This window comes from Poromitra crassiceps, assembly GCF_964638095.1.
Source record: "Poromitra crassiceps genome assembly, chromosome: 5".
In the NCBI taxonomy this organism is placed as follows: domain Eukaryota; kingdom Metazoa; phylum Chordata; class Actinopteri; order Beryciformes; family Melamphaidae; genus Poromitra; species Poromitra crassiceps.
The window spans coordinates 49,459,315-49,482,660 of NC_139642.1; the positions used below are offsets into that span (position 1 = coordinate 49,459,315).

The 23,346-nt window shown below is 44.9% G+C and overlaps 3 protein-coding genes across 3 annotated transcripts in view; 1 reads left to right on the forward strand and 2 right to left on the reverse strand.

Moving 5' to 3' along the window:
* Nucleotides 1-9,688, reverse strand: part of col26a1 (collagen, type XXVI, alpha 1) — a gene marked incomplete at its 5' end in the record, with an annotated part of 24,610 nt that extends 14,922 nt beyond the window's left edge. Inside the window, 3 exons of the mRNA XM_083636898.1 lie at nt 8,066-8,169; nt 8,635-8,757; nt 9,522-9,688. Coding sequence (XP_083493024.1) covers nt 8,066-8,169; nt 8,635-8,757; nt 9,522-9,688 — 394 coding nt within the window. The remainder of the gene's footprint in view (nt 1-8,065; nt 8,170-8,634; nt 8,758-9,521) is intronic.
* Nucleotides 9,689-12,310: 2,622 nt separating this feature from the next.
* Nucleotides 12,311-17,342, forward strand: LOC310776740 (signal recognition particle receptor subunit beta-like). The gene is made up of 7 exons (XM_083636906.1): nt 12,311-12,498; nt 13,008-13,102; nt 13,281-13,358; nt 13,499-13,581; nt 15,004-15,140; nt 15,387-15,441; nt 16,207-17,342. The coding sequence occupies exons 1-7, from the start codon at nt 12,327-12,329 to the stop codon at nt 16,415-16,417; spliced, it is 831 nt and encodes a 276-aa protein (XP_083493032.1). The 5' UTR covers nt 12,311-12,326; the 3' UTR covers nt 16,418-17,342.
* Nucleotides 17,343-17,659: 317 nt separating this feature from the next.
* wdr53 (WD repeat domain 53) lies at nt 17,660-19,935 on the reverse strand (the record flags this gene model as incomplete). Its single annotated transcript, XM_083636900.1, has 2 exons — nt 17,660-19,299; nt 19,447-19,935. 2 exons carry the CDS (start codon nt 19,933-19,935, stop codon nt 18,631-18,633), a joined length of 1,158 nt encoding a protein of 385 aa, XP_083493026.1. The 3' UTR covers nt 17,660-18,630.
* Between the last annotated feature and the right edge of the window lie 3,411 nt (nt 19,936-23,346).

Below are 23,346 nucleotides of genomic sequence, written 5' to 3' on the forward strand. Positions count from 1 at the left end.
CACACACACACACACACACACACACACACACACACACACACACACACACACACACACACACACACACACACACACACACACACACACACACACACAAGCTCCCTAAACTCTAGTCGCTAGTCAGGAACACTTGACAAATCATGTCATTTCACATGAAATCCAGTGAATGAATGGTGGCATCGTTCAGAAAGATTTAGACGATGTGCAGAAAGAGATACGATCGGTAAGTGAATATAATGACGTCTGCGGACACAAAGAAGGCCAGTAACTCATGGAACTTCCCTCCTGCTGCTACTCAGAGAGGAGCAGAGCGTCCAAACACAACGAGATGATGACTCTCCTCCCTTGCTGAGAATGCATCTAATGTCTCTGTCCTTCCCTCATGCAGGCAGAATGCAGCCAGACAACACACTCAAACAGCAGCAACACAATACAGTCGCTATAGAGATGGATGATGCACAGACATACAGTCATCCTCATGCTATGACGAGGGGATGCTGTGTGCATTTCAGTGACGAAGGACATGACAAATGCACGCTGACGGGCTGGACATTTTTGCGGGTTGAAAATGATTTTTGCGGTGGTGTCCGATGAAATGGAGAGAGTGGGAAAGGGTGGAGACGTTGGAGAGAGAGAGAGAGAAAGAGAGGCAGGCAATGACAGATAGACACACACGCACACGCGCACATACACACACACACACACACAGGCAGACAGACACACGCGCGTGCACACACACACACACACACACACACACACACACACACACACACACACACACACACACACACACACCCACAGGCAGGCAGGCAGGCAGGCAGAGATCCCCGGCCTGTCTAGACGGACAGGCAGCAGAAACTTGCGCCAACTGTTGCAGGTGACAACTGAGCGACAGATTGACAGACCAAAGCACTGGCAGACAGAAAGCAGGATTGAAGGGACAAAAGGGGAGGGCGGCCGCAGTCGGAGAAGACCCAACAAGAAGAAAGAGAGGAGAAAGCACAGGGGGAGCGCGGACAGACAGAGCGCCATCCATCAGCCGGGACAGACGCAGCGAGATGGGGAACAGCTGGGGCGTCCCACAGCAGCGCCGGCGCGGGTCAAAGGCCTGCTGCTGTCTGACCTATATTTGAGCACAAGCAGGAGACGATGTGTAACAGAGACATCCGTCATAGCCCATCGCACTGTCATGGCTGCCGTCTCAAAGAGCACCTGTGGGGATGGGAAACGGCTCTGTTTTATCACTTTACTCCGAGGAGAGAGGGAGAGAGGGAGAGAGGGACATCTGAAGGAGGTAGAGAGTGAGATAAGTGGAAAGAAGGGAGCTATAGGGCAGTGGTAGTCATAACAAAGAGAAAGCACGGCTCAAGAGTCAAGGCAACCGGGGAGATGAGAGCCCAAGATGGAAAGACACCTGGATTAAAAAGGCCATGAAGAAGAAAGTGTGGATTGCGATTTACAACGGGTGAAAAAATGAAATAAAAAGTAAAGAAATCCAATGATATAATATTCCCGATAATCCCTCAAACAGTAGAGTTGAACACACTTCAAAGTGTCGTCGAGGGGAAGCGGTGACTTGACCCGGCTTGACCTGACTTGACCTGGCAGCTGCAGCAGTCACTTGTGAACACTAATCACTCCAGCACCTTTTCACTTCTTTGTCACCGAAACGCCGCGTTAACTTCACCCAAAACCCACATCCTGTGCGAAGCGTGCGGTCGCCATTCAAACTTTTACTAAACTTCTTTTTCCCGAGCTTCCGCGCGAGGTCAAAGGTCACCGCTCCCGTCAGACTACCAGCGAGGGGGGTCCTGGCACTCATTCTTTTTAGTTTAGCGCCCCCCCCCCCCCCCCTTCAGTACACAGACATTACCCAGCACAACCCCTCCTGATGATATGATCGTTGTGATAGGCATGAGGGGGGGGGGGGCTGCTGGGACGCAGCAGGAGAGAGGGGGCAGGGGCCAACGGCAGGGAAATTACTAACACATTTCTCCCCAATGTGTTCCATGCCGTCATGTGTTAGCACAACTCCGCTGCTGAAAGCAAATTGTAAATCGTGTGATGCGCCGTACACAGCCAGAACAAACCAGACCGGGGCGCGTGTTCTGTCAAAAAACATATCGAGAGCGAGACGGGTCAGGGTGTCAACAGAATATATTCAGAAAATACCCACTTTCCATCGAGGGGAACACATAAAAATTCAGGCTTTGCAAACGATAATATAGTTATGTGGCTACACGCTCCACGCTATTCCACGCTATTATACTTATACGTATATAGAGCCTAAAACCCAAAGCTAATTCTGACTGTGTTGAGGGTGCCACATTCAATCAAAACACAGAAAACACAACTCAGACCTCTTCCAAGACCAAAATAGTGAACAAAATATATTCAAAGTTGTCCACATTTTACAATATGGGTACATCAATTAACAGTTAGTTAAAGCAGCTACGAGCAAGATTTTCGATTGTTATTAAACTGTCTAAATTTAATATGGATGCCTCACATCTTACCTCTAATAGTAGACGAGACCAACGCAGAGTAGTCTCGCTTGAACGCCGAGTGAATCAGCCAGTGTTGTCCTGTTGATTAGTCTGTTTGCGGCCGGGGCAGATCAGGAAGTGAAATGAAACGGTTTGCGGCAGCCACTTTGGCCATAACCACAATATAACAAAATTACTTCCAAACAAACTGTTAGAATATAACGAGAGATGTTCGCGAGAGTAGCAAGCCCCTGGATGTAGCGAGCATGGCGTTCTCCTTGTTTATGGTCTGTTGCTAGACAGAGCGAAGCGGTTGAACGCAGGCAGCTGCCGTAAACCATTTCATTTCACTTCCTGGTCTATCCGGCCCGCCGGAAGACAGACACAAACTCTATAATCATCAAGAGAGCAATCTCCGATTCACACGGCTTTGGTCTCAGCTACTATTATAGGTAAGATGTGATGCATCAATATTACATTTAGACTGTTTAATAACAATCAAAAATCTTGCTCGTAGCTGCTTTAATGCTTGATAAGCATTAACTAACCCTTAATTAACAGCCTTGACCGTAACCTTAACCTCAGTGACCTTAACCTCAGTGATCTTAACCTCAGTGACCTTAACCTCAGTGACCTTAACCTCAGTGACCTTAACCTCAGTTCATGCCTACTAAATGCTTACTAGGCACAGTAATTAACTGTTAATTAAGCATTAACTAAGGATTAACTAACCCTTAATTAATGTGCCCTTATTGTAAAGTGTCCGAGAAGAGAGTGTGTAGAGGGGAAAGGCCCAACCGTCTCTTCTATGGACGACACAGACTCTGACTCTAATCTCCTTCATGTGTCCTGTCCTCCCTCTCTCTCCCCCCTCTGTCCTCCCTCTCTGTCCCCCCTCTCTGTCCCCCCTCTCTGCCCCCCCTCTGTCCTCCCTCTCTGTCCTCCCTCTCTGTCCTCCTTCTCTGTCCCCCCTCTCTGTCCCCCCTCTGTCCTCTCTCTCTGTCCCCCCTCTCTGTCCCCCCTCTCTGTCCTCCCTCTCTGTCCTCTCTCTCTCTGTCCTCCCCCTCTGTCCTCTCTCTCTGTCCTCCCTCTCTGTCCTCCCTCTCTGTCCCCCCTCTCTCCCCCCTCTCTGTCCTCCCTCTCTGTCCTCTCTCTCTGTCCTCCCTCTCTGTCCTCTCTCTCTGTCCTCCCTCTCTGTCCCCCCTCTCTGTCCTCTCTCTCTGTCCTCCCTCTCTGTCCCCCCTCTCTGTCCTCCCTCTCTGTCCTCTCTCTCTGTCCTCCCTCTCTGTCCCCCCTCTCTCTCCCCCCTCTCTGTCCTCCCTCTCTGTCCTCTCTCTCTGTCCTCCCTCTCTGTCCTCCCTCTCTGCCCCCCCTCTCTCTCCTCCCTCTCTGTCCTCCCTCTCTGTCCTCTCTCTCTCTCCCCCCTCTCTGTCCTCCCTCTCTGTCCTCTCTCTGTCCTCCCTCTCTGTCCTCCCTCTCTGCCCTCCCTCTCTGTCCTCTCTCTGTCCTCCCTCTCTGTCCTCCCTCTCTGTCCTCTCTCTGTCCTCCCTCTCTGTCCTCCCTCTCTGCATCTCCGAGGATCTTGGAGGCCTCTGAAGTGCAGCCAGAATCCATCAAAGCAGAAGCAGAGGTGATGTCATGTTCGGTGGGGAAGGCTGTCTTCTCTCCCCTCTGATAAAACAGCTGCCCTCAAAACCTCTTTGACGCAGTTTTCGGCTGCTACACGGAGCTGCATGTACAGATTGGCTGGGTGACACACACACACACACACACACACACACACACATACCACGCACGCACACACACACACACACACACACACACACACACACACACACACACACACACACACACACACACACACACACACACACACACACACACACACACACACACACACACACACACACACACACACACACACACACACACAAAATGCTACCACTAAAGCACATGTGTCAAACTCAAGGCCCGGGGGCCAAATCGGGCCCGGCACCTCATTTCACGTGGCCCGCGAGAGCTAGCAAACAATACGATTTGCACAATACAATTCTCCGCAATACGGCTAAAAATAAATATTGTTAAATTGAATAAAAGTTTTAGGCTACTAGTTGTCTGTTTGCCATTGTTTTCCCTATAATTATATAATTCTGAGCTAGTTAAGTTATTCATTTAAGTTATTAATTAATTAAGTTATTACTAAAGAACAATAATAATTGAATCAGAGGCAATATGAAATATGATAACACGTAAGCTAGATACATTTATATCGCCTTAGATTTACAATCGGCCCTTTGAGGACAACCGTAATGCTGATGTGGCCCAGGATGAAATTGAGTTCAACACCCCTGCACTAAAGGAATAGTTCACCCAAAAATGAAAGTTAAGGCATCATCTAGGTGACTCAGCCCTCATGCCATGCCATGTTAACACAGGTGAGGTTTGTCCATGTAACACACGGGGTGGTGGCCAGCACAACTCCATAGCAGCTTTCTCCAAAACAAATGAAGTCATTGGGGAGCAGTTCTTCACAGTTCCAAAAATACCTGTATTTACACCATCATTTAGTGCAAATCTTAACTACACTCATTGAACTGCAACAAATAATGCTGAAAAATAGTGTGATTGTTTGGCTGTTTTAGTTTTGGAACTCGGGGATCCCCACTGACTTCAGTTGTTGTTGGAGAAGGCTGCTATGGATTTGTCCTGGCAACCTCATATGGACAAACTTCACCTGTGTTAACTGGCATGAGGGAGAGGAGATAATGACAGAATGTTAATTTTTGGGTGAACTACTCCTTTGCCTCAAAATCAAGATTGGCACGCTTTTCAAGACACAAATTACACCTATTTTCGGACCGGGGAGATTTTTCAGTGGGGAATGTTGCAGCTGAATTCATTGCATTCTTTCGATTTTGTTTTAACTGTACCATATTTAATGTGCGACAGAAGAAGAAACCCGTCATTGTTTCCGTACCGCAGCAGGATCATGTCTGGAGTCATAAAAGCCTGATTTGAGCTCGGTCACGTATGTTACAGAGGAGATGGGTCACGCTCATTACTCTCAGCGGGTCCACTTTCCCACAGAACCCACTCCAGGCCCGGGCAGCCTGCAGCAGCTGGAGCCGCCTGGGACACAAACAGCTAAGCTCTCCACACACACACGCACGCACGCACGCACGCACACACACACACACACACACACACACACACACACACACACACACACACACACACACACACACACACACACACACACACACACACACACACACACACACACACACACACACACACAGAGCGCACTCTTCCGCCCTCCTCACACTCTACACTTCTCTTCTTTCTCTCTTTCGGTGTCTGTCTTTCCTTCTTTCAGTTGTTCATCCCTCCTTCTCTATCTCCTCTCTCTCTCTCCCTCTGCCAGTTCTAGCACCTTGTCTCTCGTCCTCTATTCCTCCCATCAGTGTCCTCTCTCTCTTTCTGTAACTCGTCCCTGCTGACCCCTGCCAGCTCCCCCTCCCCCTCCCACTCCTCGGTGTGAGGCAGACTGTCAGTGACATCAGCGGCGGTCTGTAAGGTCTCCTCACCGACTAGAACCTGGCCGTCTGTCCCTCCATATGGAGCCCATTTTCCCCGTGCTCCAGCCATCAGAATGTGCAAATGCATTTGAGCAAACGTTAAATAAACAGCCAGATTGCTTCTTCACACTCCTGCAACCACTTTGCTCTCAAATGATCCGTAATCTCTGGCATTAACAACTCAGCGGATATGGCGATGTGTTAATCTTCATGTGGAATAATATACTGGATCTATGGGTGGGCAAATAATGGTTTCGAAAGGCTTTGGAATAAATGTCTCAGTTTATGCCATTAGTTTTAATGTGTGCTTTCTTAACTCTTGGTAAATCTCGGCTATGCAAGTGCAACAATGTCTAATTTTGCAAAAATGGAACAAGGTGTGGTAATTATGACCAATAAACACCACCACGCTCTCATTGAGGTAACTGTGAATCTAAACACCACGCTCTCATTGAGGTAACTGTGAATCTAAACACCACGCACTCATTGAGGTAACTGTGAATCTAAACACCACGCACTCATTGAGGTAACTGTGAATCTAAACACCACGCTCTCATTGAGGTAACTGTGAATCTAAACACCACGCTCTCATTGAGGTAACTGTGAATCTAAACAGCACACTCTCATTGAGGTAACTGTGAATCTAAACACCACGCTCTCATTGAGGTAACTGTGAATCTAAACACCACACTCTCATTGAGGTAACTGTGGATCTAAACACCACGCTCTCATTGAGGTAACTGTGAATCTAAACACCACGCTCTCATTGAGGTAACTGTGAATCTAAACAGCACACTCTCATTGAGGTAACTGTGAATCTAAACACCACGCTCTCATTGAGGTAACTGTTCATCTAAACAGCACACTCTCATTGAGGTAACTGTGAATCTAAACACCACGCTCTCATTGAGGTAACTGTTCATCTTGGACAGGGCACCACCACCACCCCCCAAAAAAAATCTCCTAAGCTGTTGGGCATAATCGAAGCGAATAATTTGAGTTTGAAATTAAATATTTAACAAAGAGTTCAAAATGCACTTCAAAAAGCTTCTGCCCCAGGCTTATTGAGGGTCCTTATACATCCCATAGTGTCTGTTCCTGGAATGCCATATGTGAAAGCATGTTTGTCAGTGTGGTGGCGAGCGAGTGTGTGTGTATATATATAAATGTACAAAAGAGCAGAGCTAGACTTCCATCCATCCTCCCACTCTGGTGGCTCAACCCTGGCTGAAAATGTTTGGTCTTTACTGGGCTCGGAGTCTGCGGTCTGTGGTGTCCAGGAGCAGCTCTCCCAATCACCAAAACCCAGACTGCCTTTTTTTACAAGCCTCTCCACCGGACATTTCTCCATCTTTTCTCTCTCTCTCTCTCTCTCTCTCTCTCTCTCTCTCTCTCTCTCTCTCTCTCTCTCTCTCTCTCTCTCTCTCTCTCTCTCTCATTCATTTGACTCTACTATCCATGATGATATTTGGAGAGACAGACATAACTGCATCGGTGCGGTCAATGGTTAACAGGGCAGTGTTTGTCTGGGAGAGGGCGAGGGAGGGAGAGAGAGAGAGAGAGAGAGAGAGGGAGAGAGAGAGAGTCTAATCTTCCTTCCAGGCACTATAAAGCTGTAAAGGAATAGGTACAAAACCACAGAGCACATCATCCCTTTCCACTGTTGCTTTACTGCAGTCCACATTCCCCATAAGCATAATCTAAAACAGGCTTTCAATCTTAATTCAACCGAACTTTATAGTCTTATCAAGGGGCCGACTTCTGCACAGTAGCACAATTAGCCGTCTATACCCGACTACACGCCGTCAAAACAAGACGCAAAGGCACTGATGTGGGTAAAGCTGCCTGGCACCACTAAAAAGACACAGATGCATCCAGGCAAAACACACGGTCTTTATTCCAGCCTTTGAGAGAATTAGACACAGAGCACATTCCCTTCTAACAATGCCCTTCATCCAATCAGAAGTAACGGTTGAGCCTGGCAGCAGAGGAGATACTCACCTTCACGACACTCTTCTCCCACAAAGCCCGGGCAGCACCTCCACTCCAGAGCCGTCACCTGCCTGTAGGCAACCTTATAGGATGGCCTGACCAGGGCCCTGTAACTGCAAATACAGAGCATGGTCACTAACTAACAGGGAGACAAACACACAGAAACACTCAGAACGAGGTGTGACCACGTCAACTTTGTTCGAGCACCAGGTCGGTCTCAAGTCTTGAGCACAAGTCTCAAGTCATGAGTCAAGTCAAGTCGGAAACAAAACGAGAGTATCAATTTAATGTCTTAAAGAAGACAAAAATATCTAGGAGTTTTCAATTGATTTCAGTAAAAACTTGGTAAGAGCATTATGAGTTTGAATAGTTTGAGTCAATGAACAGTTTCAACTTAAAGAAATTAAATAATTCTGTGTACAATTTAAATTCAGTTGTCTGGAGGGGGGGGGGGGGATCTCATAACTTTCAATCTCAGTAATAAGATCTTTAGTCAAGAGTTTAGAAGCCTTTCCATGTCATAAAAGTCAAGTCCCAAGTCACCAGAACCCAAGTCAAGCCTCAACTACTGAGGTTACCTGATGAGTTTGGCGCAGGGTCCGGGCCAGCGGCAGCCCTGAAACACTCTCTGGACTGTGGTTTCTGTCCCATTGTGCACCTGGCAGGTCACTGTCCTGGAAACAGTGTGCTGACACCAGTTCCTATAAACCCAATGAGAGAAATCAAACCGTAATTAGCCAGCTATGTGAGAGAAAGCATGCAGCCAGTGCTTGTATGGAAGGGATCATAATTGACTAACACATAATGAATAAAACAAGACAGCCAAGTGACAGCCAAGTGCTGAAATAGATTAAGAACTGTGTGATCACAGTAGGCTAGGCCAGTGATTGCCAACCAGGGGCAGCTTGCAGGGGGGTACATGGAAAGATTGGTGATTACAATGTAAAGTAAGCTGAAAATAACACAATGAAGCCATCCCATCTACAGCGGCATCAGAACAACAAACACTGAGGAAGTCTTGGTAAAACTGACACATTTTTTAATCTAAAACTGTCAGAATTCATATCAACAAGCTCATTAAAGCTCAGGTGAGTGATGAAAGGGAGTTGAACCTGCCACCTGCCAGTCTGAATATTATTTTTCCACTCAAGTGTAAATGTCTGTATTAAATGGGAATCATTGAAATGATTTTGATTCAGTTGTTAGATAGCCTATAAATGTTTAATATGAGTTTAATAGAACAAATTTAGGAGAATCATCGAAACGGCATGAGTGAGGGGGTACTATGGCATGGCAAAACAGCTAATGAGTACAAGACACACACACACCATGGACAGATAAGCTGTGATCCAGAGTGTCCAAATAGGCTACTACTCCACCTTCAAATAGTAACAAATCAGTTGTCACTGATTTCTATGCCATTTTAAGTGAATAGTCTATAAGCCTATTATGCACATGTGCTCACCTGAGTTGGGTACGGGACCCGGTACCCGGCGATCCGGTGCTGCCACTCTGTTCCGATTTGATGCGCTGCAGAGTAACTCCTGGAAAGTGATAAATAAAGCCTGTTCCAATCGAGAGACTGATTAAACATATCCACACGCACAGCGCGTATAACAGCGATATTGCCATGCTTTCCCCCTGATCTATTTCTGGTGGAGATATCCGTAGATATTCAAGAACTCCGAGTTTTACGTGAAATCCGGGAGTGATAAATCCTGCAAAGCCTAAAATCCCACTGTTACCGCTAAGAGTTGGTCATTTTGTCTCTCAAATAACAACAAACTGGTCCACTTAAGATCCCAAAATGAATGTCACACAGCCCCTTCCTATAGAATAATGCGGTTTTCTGACGTTTGCCATCCTGCCGAGGACTGAGGAGTCAAATATCCACTGCGTAAAAAGCGCACCGAGTTTCAGGGCTGAAGACGGTGTGCGTAAAAGCGCATCTGGCAGTGTGAACATGGTGGGCAATAGTTTATAGGAGTTTATATTGACCTTATTGAACTTTATGGTGTTGTCTACCACAATACATTAACGTGATCTCATACGCTTTTAAAGCGTTTGTGGCACTCAAGAGTGAGTTTACTGAATTTATAACTAGTTATTTGTGGTAGCCTATTTTATCTGCTGTAGCCTACGTAAACATTAATATAATAGTAATAGACACTTTTATATTTTTTTGTTATAGGCTATTTGTATAATACCATTCTATTTTATTATAGATTATTTTCCATAGAAGCCTGGGCAATAAGCAAAACAGAAATAATACACGGCCAAGAAAGTTCCCTTCATTTGGGCTACATGATTATTAGGATCTTAACACCTGGTAGAATAGGATTTAGCTCAGTTTCATGAGTATTTATGTTTTAATCATGGTTAACCTAACAGACTACTACATAGGCTACTAGCCTACTACATTCTCTTACAGTGGTAATATGGAGACCACTGAGGGGATTATAGCCTAAGCAGGGCCGTAGCTAGCTATGAGGACGGGGAGGTCCGGACCTCCCCTAATATTTCAGCCTGCCAAAAAAAAAAAAAAAAAAAAAAAAAAAAAAAAAATTTTTTTTTTTTGCAGGCCAGGCCAGGCCACTCACTGAACAGCAGGCCAGGCGCCGCCTACTGGTTTACTAGTGGTTTTATTACTTTATTCAGGTTTAAAGTGGGTGCATCTCATTGTAAAATTGGACTTGGCCCAAATTGGGCTTCAAATGGCCCAAATCAGGCTTCAAACGGCCCAAATCTGGCTTTAAACTACCCAAATAGGGCTTCAAACGGCCCAAATCTGGCTTCAAAACGGCCCAAATTGGGCTTCAAACGGCCCAAATTGAGCTTCAAACGCCCCAAATTTTTTCGCGCGCGTCGGCCCGTATCGGCCTGGCCTGCTTGGTATCTAATGCCCGGCCTGAATTATGATCCCAGTCCGCCCCTGGTGGTGAGTGATGACTGTCTGTCTGCCTGGCGAGATAATTGAAGGTGAGCGAGCTGCGAGACAGTGAGCGAGTGAACGACAGACAGTGAGTGACACTGACAGATTTTTTAGCAACAACCAAGAAAGTAAGTGTCTAGTCTGTCTCTTAAGTAATGTTACCTGTGTGACACGTTGGGATGCTACTGGCTAATCATGCATGATGCCAATTGCCAAGCTCCCGAAGTCAGGTATGCAGGTGGCTATATGCATGGTTTCAGTTTCATGACCCAATAAGTAACAAAAAGAGGTGGTGTAAAGGTAAAAACAACATAATATATTTTATTTTATTTTTCAATCGTTCCTATCAGGAATAAATAAATGTCCCTCTGTATGTTTTTTTTATTATCGATGATGACTTTGTGTGTTGTGTACGGCTTGGGTTGTGTACCTGTGTTTGTAGGTGTCATTTTGATATGGATTTGGCTAAAACAGTTTGTGTTTGTTAGTTACAATTATGTTGACAGGAGAGCTGAGCAGGTGGTGACATGAAAGAGAATATACTGAATAATGACATCACAACAGTATAATCCTAATGTTGATTTAAAATTATATATTACTCTAAATATGGCTTAAAAAGGGGGGAAAAAAAGCTCAATTTTTTTTCGGCGGCGCCCCCGTAGCTTGACGTCGCCAAAGTATGCGCTCGCAGATTCGTCAGGTTCCCAGGCTAAAGCAAAGGACCCGCTGATTGGCCCAACGCCTCAGTTTGGGAACCTACTCCAATGGGATGGGAGACACTGCCCCCTGCTGACAGACACTGTGCATGGCATGCATTTCACGAAAGCACACGTGTCCCACTTCTGCTGATTGTGGTGTGTGTCAGTAGGCTAGTCTGGGCACCTTCCACCCCGTTTTTTGTCATGGGGCGTAAACCACGGAACCAGAATGAACACCGGAAGGCAGTGCGCCAAAAAACATCTGTGTTGCTGTTAGCTTGATGTCTCTTCCCTCGATTAATTGTCTGATGCAAAGCTTCTGTATTGGCTTAAAAGATGTGAGATTGTGAATCCGCAATGTTTCTAAAAGAACTTCGGTACGTCCATCTTTTGTTTTGTTGTTTGCCGTTCTGATATTTGGGTCAAATTGTCAAGTTAACGTGAAAGTTGACGAGCTAGAAACGCTGCCATCCGGTCTAGGGCGGGCTCTAGGCCGGAACCAGTAGGGTGACAAAATCAATTGTGGGCGAGAGCCAGGCTCTTTCTCGCCGAGAAGAGCCTTTCTCGCCGAGAAGAGCCTGGTGACGCGAGGTTAGGCTAGGACAGGTTAGGTTTAGTTGATAGTTGGCCGCTCACTCAGATGGAGGGCGACAGCATCAGGGAGTCTGGTTCTACTATGGAGGAGAAAACAGACGGAGAAGAAAACCTATTTGAACCGTACATTGAATCACTGCGCCAGGAGCTGGAAAACCAAGATCCCATGTTTATCATCGGACTTATTGTCGCTTTGGCGGTCGTTGTCATCACTTTTGGTAAGGGGTCTACCGTTAGCTAGCTAGGTAACGGTGACGTTGGTGTATAACGCTACAGTAGGTAGCTAGGCCCAGCAGTTAGCTTAGCATACGTAGCTACTAGGCCTAGCAGACTTGTTAGAATACCGTCCACTTAGCAATTAGCATAAATAGCTATTAGCCTCCTGTTTTAATTAATTAGATGGATCTAATATGTAGCGTGTCTGTCACTTGACTTACTTGAGGCCAGTTGATGTGTGCTTCCCTGTTAACGTTACAGCTCACTTCCCTTCCAGTTGCTAACGTTAGCTAGCCGATTTAGCAAGCATGCTAGCTGTCATCCATCTGAAGCTAACAGCTGTCAGCTGCACAACCTGTGTAGCAGGTGTCAGCATTTCTCGCTAAAGTCACACAAGTTGTATAACCCTATATAGAGGTAAACGCTCTCTCATTTGCAATGATTATTAGACAACACGAGGCTTCGGAGCCATAGGGCTAACTTAGTAACCAGCTCTCCTTTCTCATTCCAGTGTTTCTGAAGTATTTCCTCACAAGCAAAACTGTCCGAAGTGCTGTGCTACTGGTCGGACTATGCGAATCGGGAAAAACACTGCTTTTCAGTCGGGTGAGTTTTTCCTCTTGATGCTCTTGTCACGTTGTCTGCCACAGGATGTACAACTGTCATCTTCTTCCTCGTCTGTTTTGTTTTACGCTGGTTGGCGTCAAAGATGTTGCATTACCGCCACAACTGTCAATATTTATGTCAACCCTGTTTACAAGTGACTGCTTTCATCTTTCGGCAGCTTGTGTCTGGAAAGTTCAAGAGAACACAGACCTCCATCACTGACAGCAGTGCACCATACAAAACCCAAAACGACAGGGTAAGTTAAAGACAATAGTGGAAAAACGAAATTACGAATCATCAAAGAAAAAATCAAGGCTTAGCAGTTAAGCTTTTTCATTAATGTTCTGGTTTTAACTTGGTCCTCTCTCCCTTCATCTGGTTCATGCATGTATTCAGAGCAGCACCTGGACCCTGATAGACCTCCCCGGTCATGACAGTCTTCGTTCTCAGTACATGGAGAAGTTCAAGTCTGCAGCCAGGTGAGAACGGGGCAACCTGCTTGAATATTAGGTCGCTTTCACATGTAAACTGTTTAGTCCGCTTTAACCGCGCCAGAGTTCGTTTCCTCGGATAGTGCGGTTCGTTTGGGGTGGTGTGAAAGCGCAAACGAACTCAGGCGGAACAAACAAACTCTGGTCCGCTTGAAAACGTGGGTCTCGGTTCGCTTCCAAGTGAACCCTGGCGCGGTTCGTTTGTTGTGTGAAAGCAACCCTGACTAAACACAAGAGCGCCAGTGCATCCGATTCACTCATGCAGTGCATCATGAGTAGAAGATGGTAGAAGGGAGCAAAACAAACACTGCGGCGTACACATGTGTACAGTACCTGCGCGCCGGCGTTGTGACGTACGTCGTCATAACAACAACACATCGGTTCTCAACAGCTGGCTTGGCTATCTCCTTCGGTATGTAGGCTACTCGTCTCATCTGCAGAATGAATTGTTAAACAGTTTTCTGCCTGATCTGCTGCTCATATTGGGCACATTTTTGTCAAATACTTATTTGATAGTAACACCAAAGTAAAACCAGAAATCCCAATATCGCAGGTGGTGTTGCTCCATGGTTTGTGTTTTGCGGATTCACTTGTGTTGTTCAGTCAGCCCTCAGCCAGGCAAGAAGCCTGCTGAAGAGAGGAGAGATTTCCCTTCTCTATTCTGTCCAATAGACGAGTGACTGTTTCGACCACGTGACATTGTTTAGAAAGTTTGGTGCGCTTGTGACAAATTGCTGTGTGAAAGCGAACCAGACCAAATGAAAATCGCAACAATGTTGCAACTTCACCCCCCCGAATCGCACAGAGTCCACCAGCTTATATGTGAAAGCGACCTTAGACATTTCTTCCTGGCTATCCACCTTATTTTTGGCGGCCATGATGCACCATGGGTGCTGCTTCCTTCTGCTGTCCTCTTCCCCCGTTACGTCTAGCTTGACACAACACAGCCCGTCTAATGTACCCGTCTGTAAACGGTGCAGCTGAGCTGATAAATGCCGACTTGTTCAACGAGCAACAGGTTAGCGGATGTGATAGATAACATCATTAGGGTTAGGGTTAGGCTACATTCCCAAAACGAGTGTTATTTTGTGATGAGCAAACTTTTAACGTCGGAGTTCGACAAGGAAATGCGATGCGAGGAGGCACGCGCTGCAGTCATGGGCTGCAGTGCAGAGTACTAGCCAGGCAGCGTCAAGCCAGCGTAAACACAGCTGCTCACGTTCTAGACCGGATATTGCTCCCAGAATTATTTTACAGCGGGAGCCTCACAAAAATAAGGTGGATAGTGTGGTGAAGTTTCCTGTGACATGATGGATACTTATTTATATTTATCTCTTTTCACAATCACATTCCTTAATTATCGCCTTGTTTGATTTGCACTGTCTTTCCCCTGCTCATCTATCTCTGCAGAGCCATTGTGTTTGTGGTGGACAGCGCCATCTTCCAGAAGGAAGTGAGAGATGTGGCTGAGTTCCTGTACTTTTTGTTGACGGACACTGTGATCTCTAGGAACGCTCCAACTCTCATGGTGGCATGCAACAAACAAGGTGAAGCTGCTCTCCTGCTGTTCAAAATGGCCCCTTTTTCTACACCACTTTGATGGTGGCCATAAAGACTTAGCCGGTCACGTGGACCGGCTGGTTTACCAGGCTAGTTAAGACTGTCCTTCACCTGAAATTACTTTTTGTTGTGGTTAATCAGTAACCTGTAACACAGCTGTGGTTCAATGCTCTATTCTACTGTAGATATCACCATGGCAAAATCAGCCAAACTGATTTCACTCTCTTTTATAGATATCACCATGGCAAAATCAGCCAAACTGATTCAGCAGCAGCTGGAGAAGGAACTGTGAGTAACTTCTACATTTTCTGTTTTTGGATACTCAATCAAAATCAGCATTGGGCACAACAAATATGAGTCCATCAATACTTGACTCACTGCAGGTGTATAAATACCAAGAAATGCCCAAAGGACCATGCAAAGAATCTGCACAATGCTCAACAATAGATGAAAAGATTATTTTCACTGAGGTGTTGGAAAGTACACATTATATATTTTCTTGCTCTGTAAAAGTTATCAAGCAATACGTGATGTACAAAATATGTCATTCTGTTTCTGTATTTGGAGAAGCATTGTTTAGGTATGAGTTGCATGATCTTTTTTCTAAATTGATTTCTATATAATTATATTTAACTTAATTTTCAGTCAGGACTTTACAGTTTTCTGCCTTTAATATTTATATTGTAGTCATTGCATATAGTTTGTGTTAATATTTCATCTGTCATACCAGTGATGAGGTATGAGGAATATACTATCCGCATTGTATATATCAGTGTATCGGATTTGGTACAGTACTCCATCTGGATCCACTTGTTATTGCTGGACTCTTTCCACATTTGTCATTATATAACAAGCTAGATCCCAGAATAATTAATGTTATTTTATGTTATATTTCGAAGACAAGATTCTCAGTTTGCTTCACACACTCATTGTAATAAACTCCAGTACCGGTATTTAATTTTTAGTCTTTGGTTTAGTCAGTGATAACCTTGTAAAATTATTAGAGAATCAGCAAATGAAGATACTTCAAGTGTGTCCTTTTCCCCCTCATAGGAACACATTGAGAGTGACGCGCTCAGCAGCCCTGAGCTCTCAGGACGGCTCAGTGGGTGGCACCGTGCATCTGGGGAGGAAAGGGAAGGACTTTGAGTTTAGCCAGCTGCCCATGAAGGTGGAGTTCCTGGAGTGCAGCGCCCGCGGCAGCAAGGGTGAGGACGGCGACGCAGACATCGAGAGCCTGGAGAAGAGCCTGGCTAAACTGTAAAAAAAAAAAAAAAAATCGGCCTCGCATTCTCAGTGCAGAATCTGCCTCATGGGCACAGAACCAGGATCGGATGAAGTCAGCCCCTCCTCCCCCACCTCAGTAATCAGGGGGAAGTGCTGACAAACTCACCTCGGTGGAGTGTTTGCGGGTGACTTCAACCAACCTCATTACACCTGTCAGAAGTTGGTCCCCTTTCCTTTGTCCCATCTGTGTTGAGTCAATGCAAAACCTGAGAGGGCATTAAGGATGGAAGAACTATTGAGTCAGGGATACCAAATAGACTATGAAAGTAATTGTGGACATTGTATGAGGGGAAGATGATGCAGCAGTTTGTGTGCTTCGCCCTGCATTGCTGACAAAACGACCATTTGCTTTCATACTGTACAACTTGATTACTGTAAACATCCACCTTGAAGCGTTTAAAGCCGCTTGATTAGGAAATTGCTTGCTTGAAGCATTTTTGTAAATTGCAAAAATTATTTCTTGTGTGTATTGGCGACAAAATATGGATCAAACGCTATGAACCAGTTTGAACGAACCATCAGACTTTTTTTTCTTTCTTTCTTTTTACTTCTGTCCCAGCTAGTCTGAACTGTAGGCTCCTCTTTGAAATGTGTTGCATTTAATCAGTAACTTTGTATTCCAAAGTCAGCTGTGTGCCTTTTTTTCCTGGTAGTTTTCTATAAGTTTTTTGTGTGTGTGCAAATGAATGCCCCTCCCCTTGTGTGGGAGTGTTGTTGGGTGAAGAATAGTGCATCATCAATGAATGTATGAATTTATGGCAGCCATACAAGAATGTGGTTTTGCATTTGTTTTTAGTTGTCTGGCTTGTTTAAAAAGTTTTCAAATATATAGTTTTTGACCATTGATCTATGCAAATGATTTCAATCTATAGAATAAAGGAGGGAGGGGATTGCACTACCAATAGGAAAAGTACTTCTTTCATTTCAGCATGAGAGACAGTAACTAGGTCTACAGTTCAATGTTGCCAAGTTGAATCAGAATGGTTGAGCATTATGGGTAAAGTTAAATAATGCATAGTAGATTGTACCTATGGTGACAGTAGACATACATAAGTGGCAGCAAACAGATTTATTGGTCACTTTTTTTTTTGCATGATCACGCAGTTAATTGTGATTTCCACATGATTGTGTATCAGTATTTAATCACACATCTAAAGTAACAAGCTACCGTAGTTAAAAATACACGTTTCTTCAACTATTAAGCATAGGACAAAAGTAGTCTGCATACTGGAAGCCACTCCAAAGGTGAATTCACTAACTAACCTGTGATGTTTGGAGCACATTGCTTTCCATTGGTTTTAAAGACAGCTGAAAGACAACCACATTAACCTGAAGGGCTGAGTCATGTAACTGCCGGACCCCGACCATGATGCCTTCAGGGAAGCAAGTGTGGTTATTTAGTGGCGCTGTATTCTGTCTTTAGTCTGATGATCAGCATCAGCAGGCTCAAAACGTCACATCTTGGGAGCAGCTTCAAGTATGTCGCCTCTACTTTTGTACTATGCTTTGTTTTTCTGTCCAGCACCTGGTTTAGATTGAGATCTGTGCTTTACTCCATTTAAGTACTAAGCAATCAAGTTATTTAGCCATTAAAAGTAGATTTTGTTGTCTAATGTGGTAGTTTTATAGTCTACAAGAATGTGATGATTGCGTACAAAAATATAATGGATCCAGTGTGTCAGACAGCAAAACATACTTCAGAGGGTAGAATTAGTTTGTTTTTTTCTAGGACCACACACATACACACAACCAAACCCCCCCACCCCCCAATTGAACCAAATACCACAAGTAAAGCTGATAGTAAGTAAGAACTGCAAAAGTTATATAAATATTAAGTTATATGGAAGTCATTGCAAAATTAATTTGTGTAACACATCTACAGCTGAGGTTGCCCGCCAGCTTGGCTATGCATTGTATAGTGCTTTTTGGGACTACAGTGATGATGGCGTTTTGTCTTCAGTTAAGACTGCCAGAAAGCAGAGTGAGAGACAGCTGTCGTAAGAGTAACAAGCCAAACATCCTTTGCAGAAGTCAAACCGAAAGATGATGCAGCCAGTCCCTGACAGAGCTGAAACCAGGAGTGGATTCTCTGAGGAGTTCTGTAAACGCTTGTTATAAATGCAAGTCAAAATAGTGTTTCTATGGCTCAGACAAACAAATGCTTCAGTACATGGTGTAAAGCAGATGGATCTATAGTCCAGAGAGAGAGTAGACCGTCAGACTGGAGCTCTGATCTGCCACCACCAGACTGGGCTCTCCTTTGAGCACAGCAGGACACACCCAGTTCACCTTGTTCCCGTGGCTGATGCGGAGTTTGGGCCCAGGCTTTAGCACTTCCTCTGTGCCTGCTGTCTCCTCTTCCTCAGCCTCCTCTTTCTCTGGTTCAATCTTAGACGGGTTCTTTGCTTTATCCTGAGACTGCTGTTGGGCTTTTGCTTTACCCTTAACCCTCCTGCGATGGACTGCTGTTACGCGAGGTTTGGCCTTCCCTTCTGGGGCCACCACCGGGTCCTGGCTGAGGTCCCAGAGGGCCACCTGACCGTCATTCCCTCCAGTGGCTAGCCAGTATTGGTGTGAAAGGAAACTAACAAAATGGGCCTGTGAGGCACCCTGACTGTGGGCCTTGACTGCCCCCTGCTGCTCAAGTTTAGAGCCGCTGCCGATCCGCATCAGATGCACCCGCCCGTCCTCGGCAGCACACGCCACAACGTTCCCACAACTCGCCACAGAGACGCAGTGGGCCAGTGGCGGGTTGAAAAGCTGGCCTGCTCTTTGCTGATGTTCCTCTTCTTCCTCTGCCACTTCCTGGAGGCTGAGGGTCCAAAGGGGACGGGTCTTCTGCAGACCCCACAGCATCACCTGAACAGGTAATGGAGACGACAAAGGGAAAACGCATCCGAATTAGTAAAGATATATCATCAACTATGGTGGACTGCTGAATACAGATGATTACGTTCTCTAGTCTGGAAGTCTCTTTTACCCATTTTAACCCTCCCCATCTCTCACCTGCATGTCCAGTCCAGCAGAGACCAGGTTGTTGGGCCTGTGAGGCCGGAAAGCCACCGAGGAGCAGATATTGGTGTGTCTTCGGAGGGTCCTGCAGACCTTTCCCCCGGGAAGCTCCAGTACCCGAACTGTCCCAGAGTCATCAGCCACTGCCAGGGCCGAGCCTGTCTCGTTTAGTGCCAAAGCGTTGATCTCCTCTTCCCCGGCGCCCTGAAACTCCTCTACCGCCCCCTTCAGGTTCCGCGGGTCGAGCACACTCACCGTCTCTCCATGTGACACATACAACAGGGCCGAGGCTGCGGGGGAGAACACCACACTTGTATTGTCCTCCTCACCGGGGAGGGTGAGATGGCCTATGATGGTTCCTTCTTGGCTCCACACCGTTACCTCTCCACCCTCAGAGCCTGAGGCGAGCAGACCCTCGGGGCCCCCGGCAGCCCCAACACACAGTATGGATGTGGAGTGGCCCTCACCCCACTGACTGGCCATGCTGACCTGAGAGGTTTAGGGTAATAAAGGAAAGAAAAGCATTAGTTTATTGTATCCCGTTACAGATACGTTGTATTATTGTAACCTCCAACTGGTTATATCCTGGTGAATAGATCAGAGCACAGTCTGAAACTCATCTTATTTCAATCACACACTTGATGAGTGGAATCTGTAGCACAGATGTTGGTGCCAACTGGCTACAACTGCAGACTAGTTAAGACAAAGACTGCTGGGAATCCTGGCTAAAATCGGGGGAAGTCTTGTTGTGTAACCTCAGCTTTAGTTGTCAATTTGTTGGTCTTAAATTACAGTTGAGACTGACTTGCATTAGTTGCCCTTTACAAGAACAGTGTAATGTTTTTAAAGGCAGGCAGTCACTAAGTGAACATACTTCGTGCATCAAAGGATGATTCATCAGTCAAATTAGTGAATGGAAAAATGCTAACAAATGTAGATGTATGTAACGTTAGCTTAGCTGTCACACCCCCAAAACCAGTCCTGCCAGAAAGCTGTAACAGTCAATGCTTGAGCTAACATTGCTATACAACGTTAGCCTGAAAGAGAAAACTTCTGTAGATTGCAAGTGTAACATCAATATCCCTACGAGTGATCATATTACAAAATTTACACTTTCAACAACAAACAACATTCAGAACAGCTCTGACATTTTGTTTTGCAAACTAGTAGCAGAGAACGGCGTTACCTTAGCTAGTGCCGTCCAAACTTCAACAAGCTACCATGTGAGGGAGCTGTCGCACACTGATGACATCACACAGATGACAGCTACATGCCTTTCTTGTCTATGGCAAATACAGCTACATGTTTGGGTTTCACTCTGTAAAGCCTTCATTTCATTGAGATCATATTTGAGATAATATTATACAATAGAGTGCATAGTGGCTATATATACCTTTCTTGTCTATGGCAAATACAGCTAGATTTCTGGGTTTCAGTCTCTGTAAAGCCTTCATTTCAATGAGATAATATACTGTTGTAGCCTACATTGTAGTATGTTTATTCTATAGACAAGAAGTGTGTAATACAAGCTAACTGTAGCTAATGGTGTGTTTACCTAAAATGTTTGATGCCAGCCCATTGCGCAGAGAATATGTTTGGAAAAGCTTGGGACACAGGACACACAGTGGGCTACAGAGAGCAGATAAAGCATCAACCAGTTGCACCAGGAGGGATGTGGGATAGCCCATCCAGCACACCCCAACACTGCCTTTCTAAGGCTGAAAACCAGGGTTACACAATGGCTGCTGCCCGCGGATTCATCCAAAGCTGTAGATCTGATGAGTGGGGTCCATTTCTGGGTGAGTGAACAACATGCCATACTGCCACACTGAATGGGGAACAGCGAGCGCAGGCCATAGCAGTGTCACTCTCTCTCTCTCTCTCTCTCTCTCTCTCACTCACACACACACACACACACACACACACACACACACACACACACACACACACACACACATACACACACACACACACACACACACACACACACACACACACACACACACACACACACACACACACACACACACACACACACACTCTCTCTCTCTCACTCACTCTCAACCCCAAATTCAAATGCTGACACAGATTCTCACAAAGCTCATATCACGCACACCATCTAAAGACTTAACTGTAAGTATTCTGCAGCAGTTTATACCAACCTTTTCTGTTCATAGCTTATGTAAGATGTTTTCACCTTCATAGTTGACAAATGCCACTGATGAAACATGAACGTGTGGTATCCTGTGCAATGCTGAAGCTGCTAAAGAGCAGGTAGTGTTAAACTGTCAACAGTTTGGCTGGCTGACAGTTTGGTCACTCAGTTACAAAACTGATATCTAATGAGTGAACAAAGCTTCTGGCTGGCTATATTTCTATTTGCCTACTTACTGTTTTTAATAGTTTTAGTTTAAGGTAAATAGGCTACTGAATAGAGTTATAGGTTCTAGGAGATTGTGTATTATTTTATTTTGGCCCTGAATTTTCTGCAGTTAAACAATGAACATTTTAAAATGAAACACTGTCACTTCCATGTATCACCATATTATTGAACAGGACATTTAAAATTTAAATTACAGAATTACAGATGAATTACAGTATAAGTTCTTATCCAGGATGTTGTTGATGTTATGCCTGTTTTCTATGTTTTTATGTCTTGCTGCAACCCAAAGTGCCCTCCTGGGACATACGAATAAACTTGAACGTGAACTTGATTTGACTCCGATTATGATCTCCTGTGCCCAGTTGTTCAGAAGTAATCTGATCGGATGTTGGCTATTGGATTGGATCAAATCGTGAAAATGGGTTGTTAGAAAGAAAAAAAGGGGGTCTGAAATTGGATCAGATCACGTAATGCAGTCTTCCTTTTGATCTGAATCAAACCTTCAGTAGCCTATGTGTTTTTCAAAACTTTTTTTAGTAGGATTGGGATATTTTGATACCAGCAGAAGGGTGGATTTCAGGAACAAAATAAAACTTTATAAATTGGTCAAATAACACAGTTACATTTTATTTGTACATTTTGCACTTGATTTGTTTACATAAGCTCCCTATATTAAGCCTTTCAGTACAGTAAAAAAAAAATGTCCCCATAAAATAATCCCCCCAACAGCTGTGTGGTACCGTAGTTCAGTTATGTTATGTAGTCACAATCACAATGTATATAATCTAGTAAAATGTGTACCGTAGTATGTATATGATGTATGTAACCTATGCTGTGTGTAGATATATGATGTAGTATATTACTGTGATGATGCTATATAAAGCCCTTTGAGACATGCTTGTGATAAGGGGCTATAAACTATAGACGGTTTTCACGGAATTGTCAGTCCTGCTCTGCTCCTTCTTCTTCTTCTTTTCTGTCCATAGCAAACAATGTAACAGGAAGTGAGCTGGGGCTCAATTTCAAATGTTTTTGTTGTCAAGTTAAAACCGTCTATATAACTGGTAAACATCCCTATTTTTCTTTCAATTTCTACTTCCTTTGCTCTCCTTTCCTCATCACTAATTGGCTTGTTTTCACCCTTTGTCACCCCTCATTTACCTGATTAAGTTCACCTGATCAGTTCTTATTTGAAGACTGCGTCCCTCTCACTCTGTTGCATGGGGCGACAGTTCTGGTAAGATGAGTTGATTTTACTCTATTCTTATCCTATGTCCATGTTAGTTTAATTGTTTGGAAATGTATTGATCTTTATTTTCTTTAAGATGTGTGAGACTAAATTGATCTATTGTGCTAAGTTTGAATCATGTATTTGTTTTCTTCCAGATTCAAAGCCCATGTGTGTTTTCCTCACTTATGTGAATCAATGTACTTAAAAAAAAGAAATGTAACCTTTGTTCAGAGGAATGAAGTTTCCTGGCATTATTCCCATGCGTTCTGATCTGATGCCC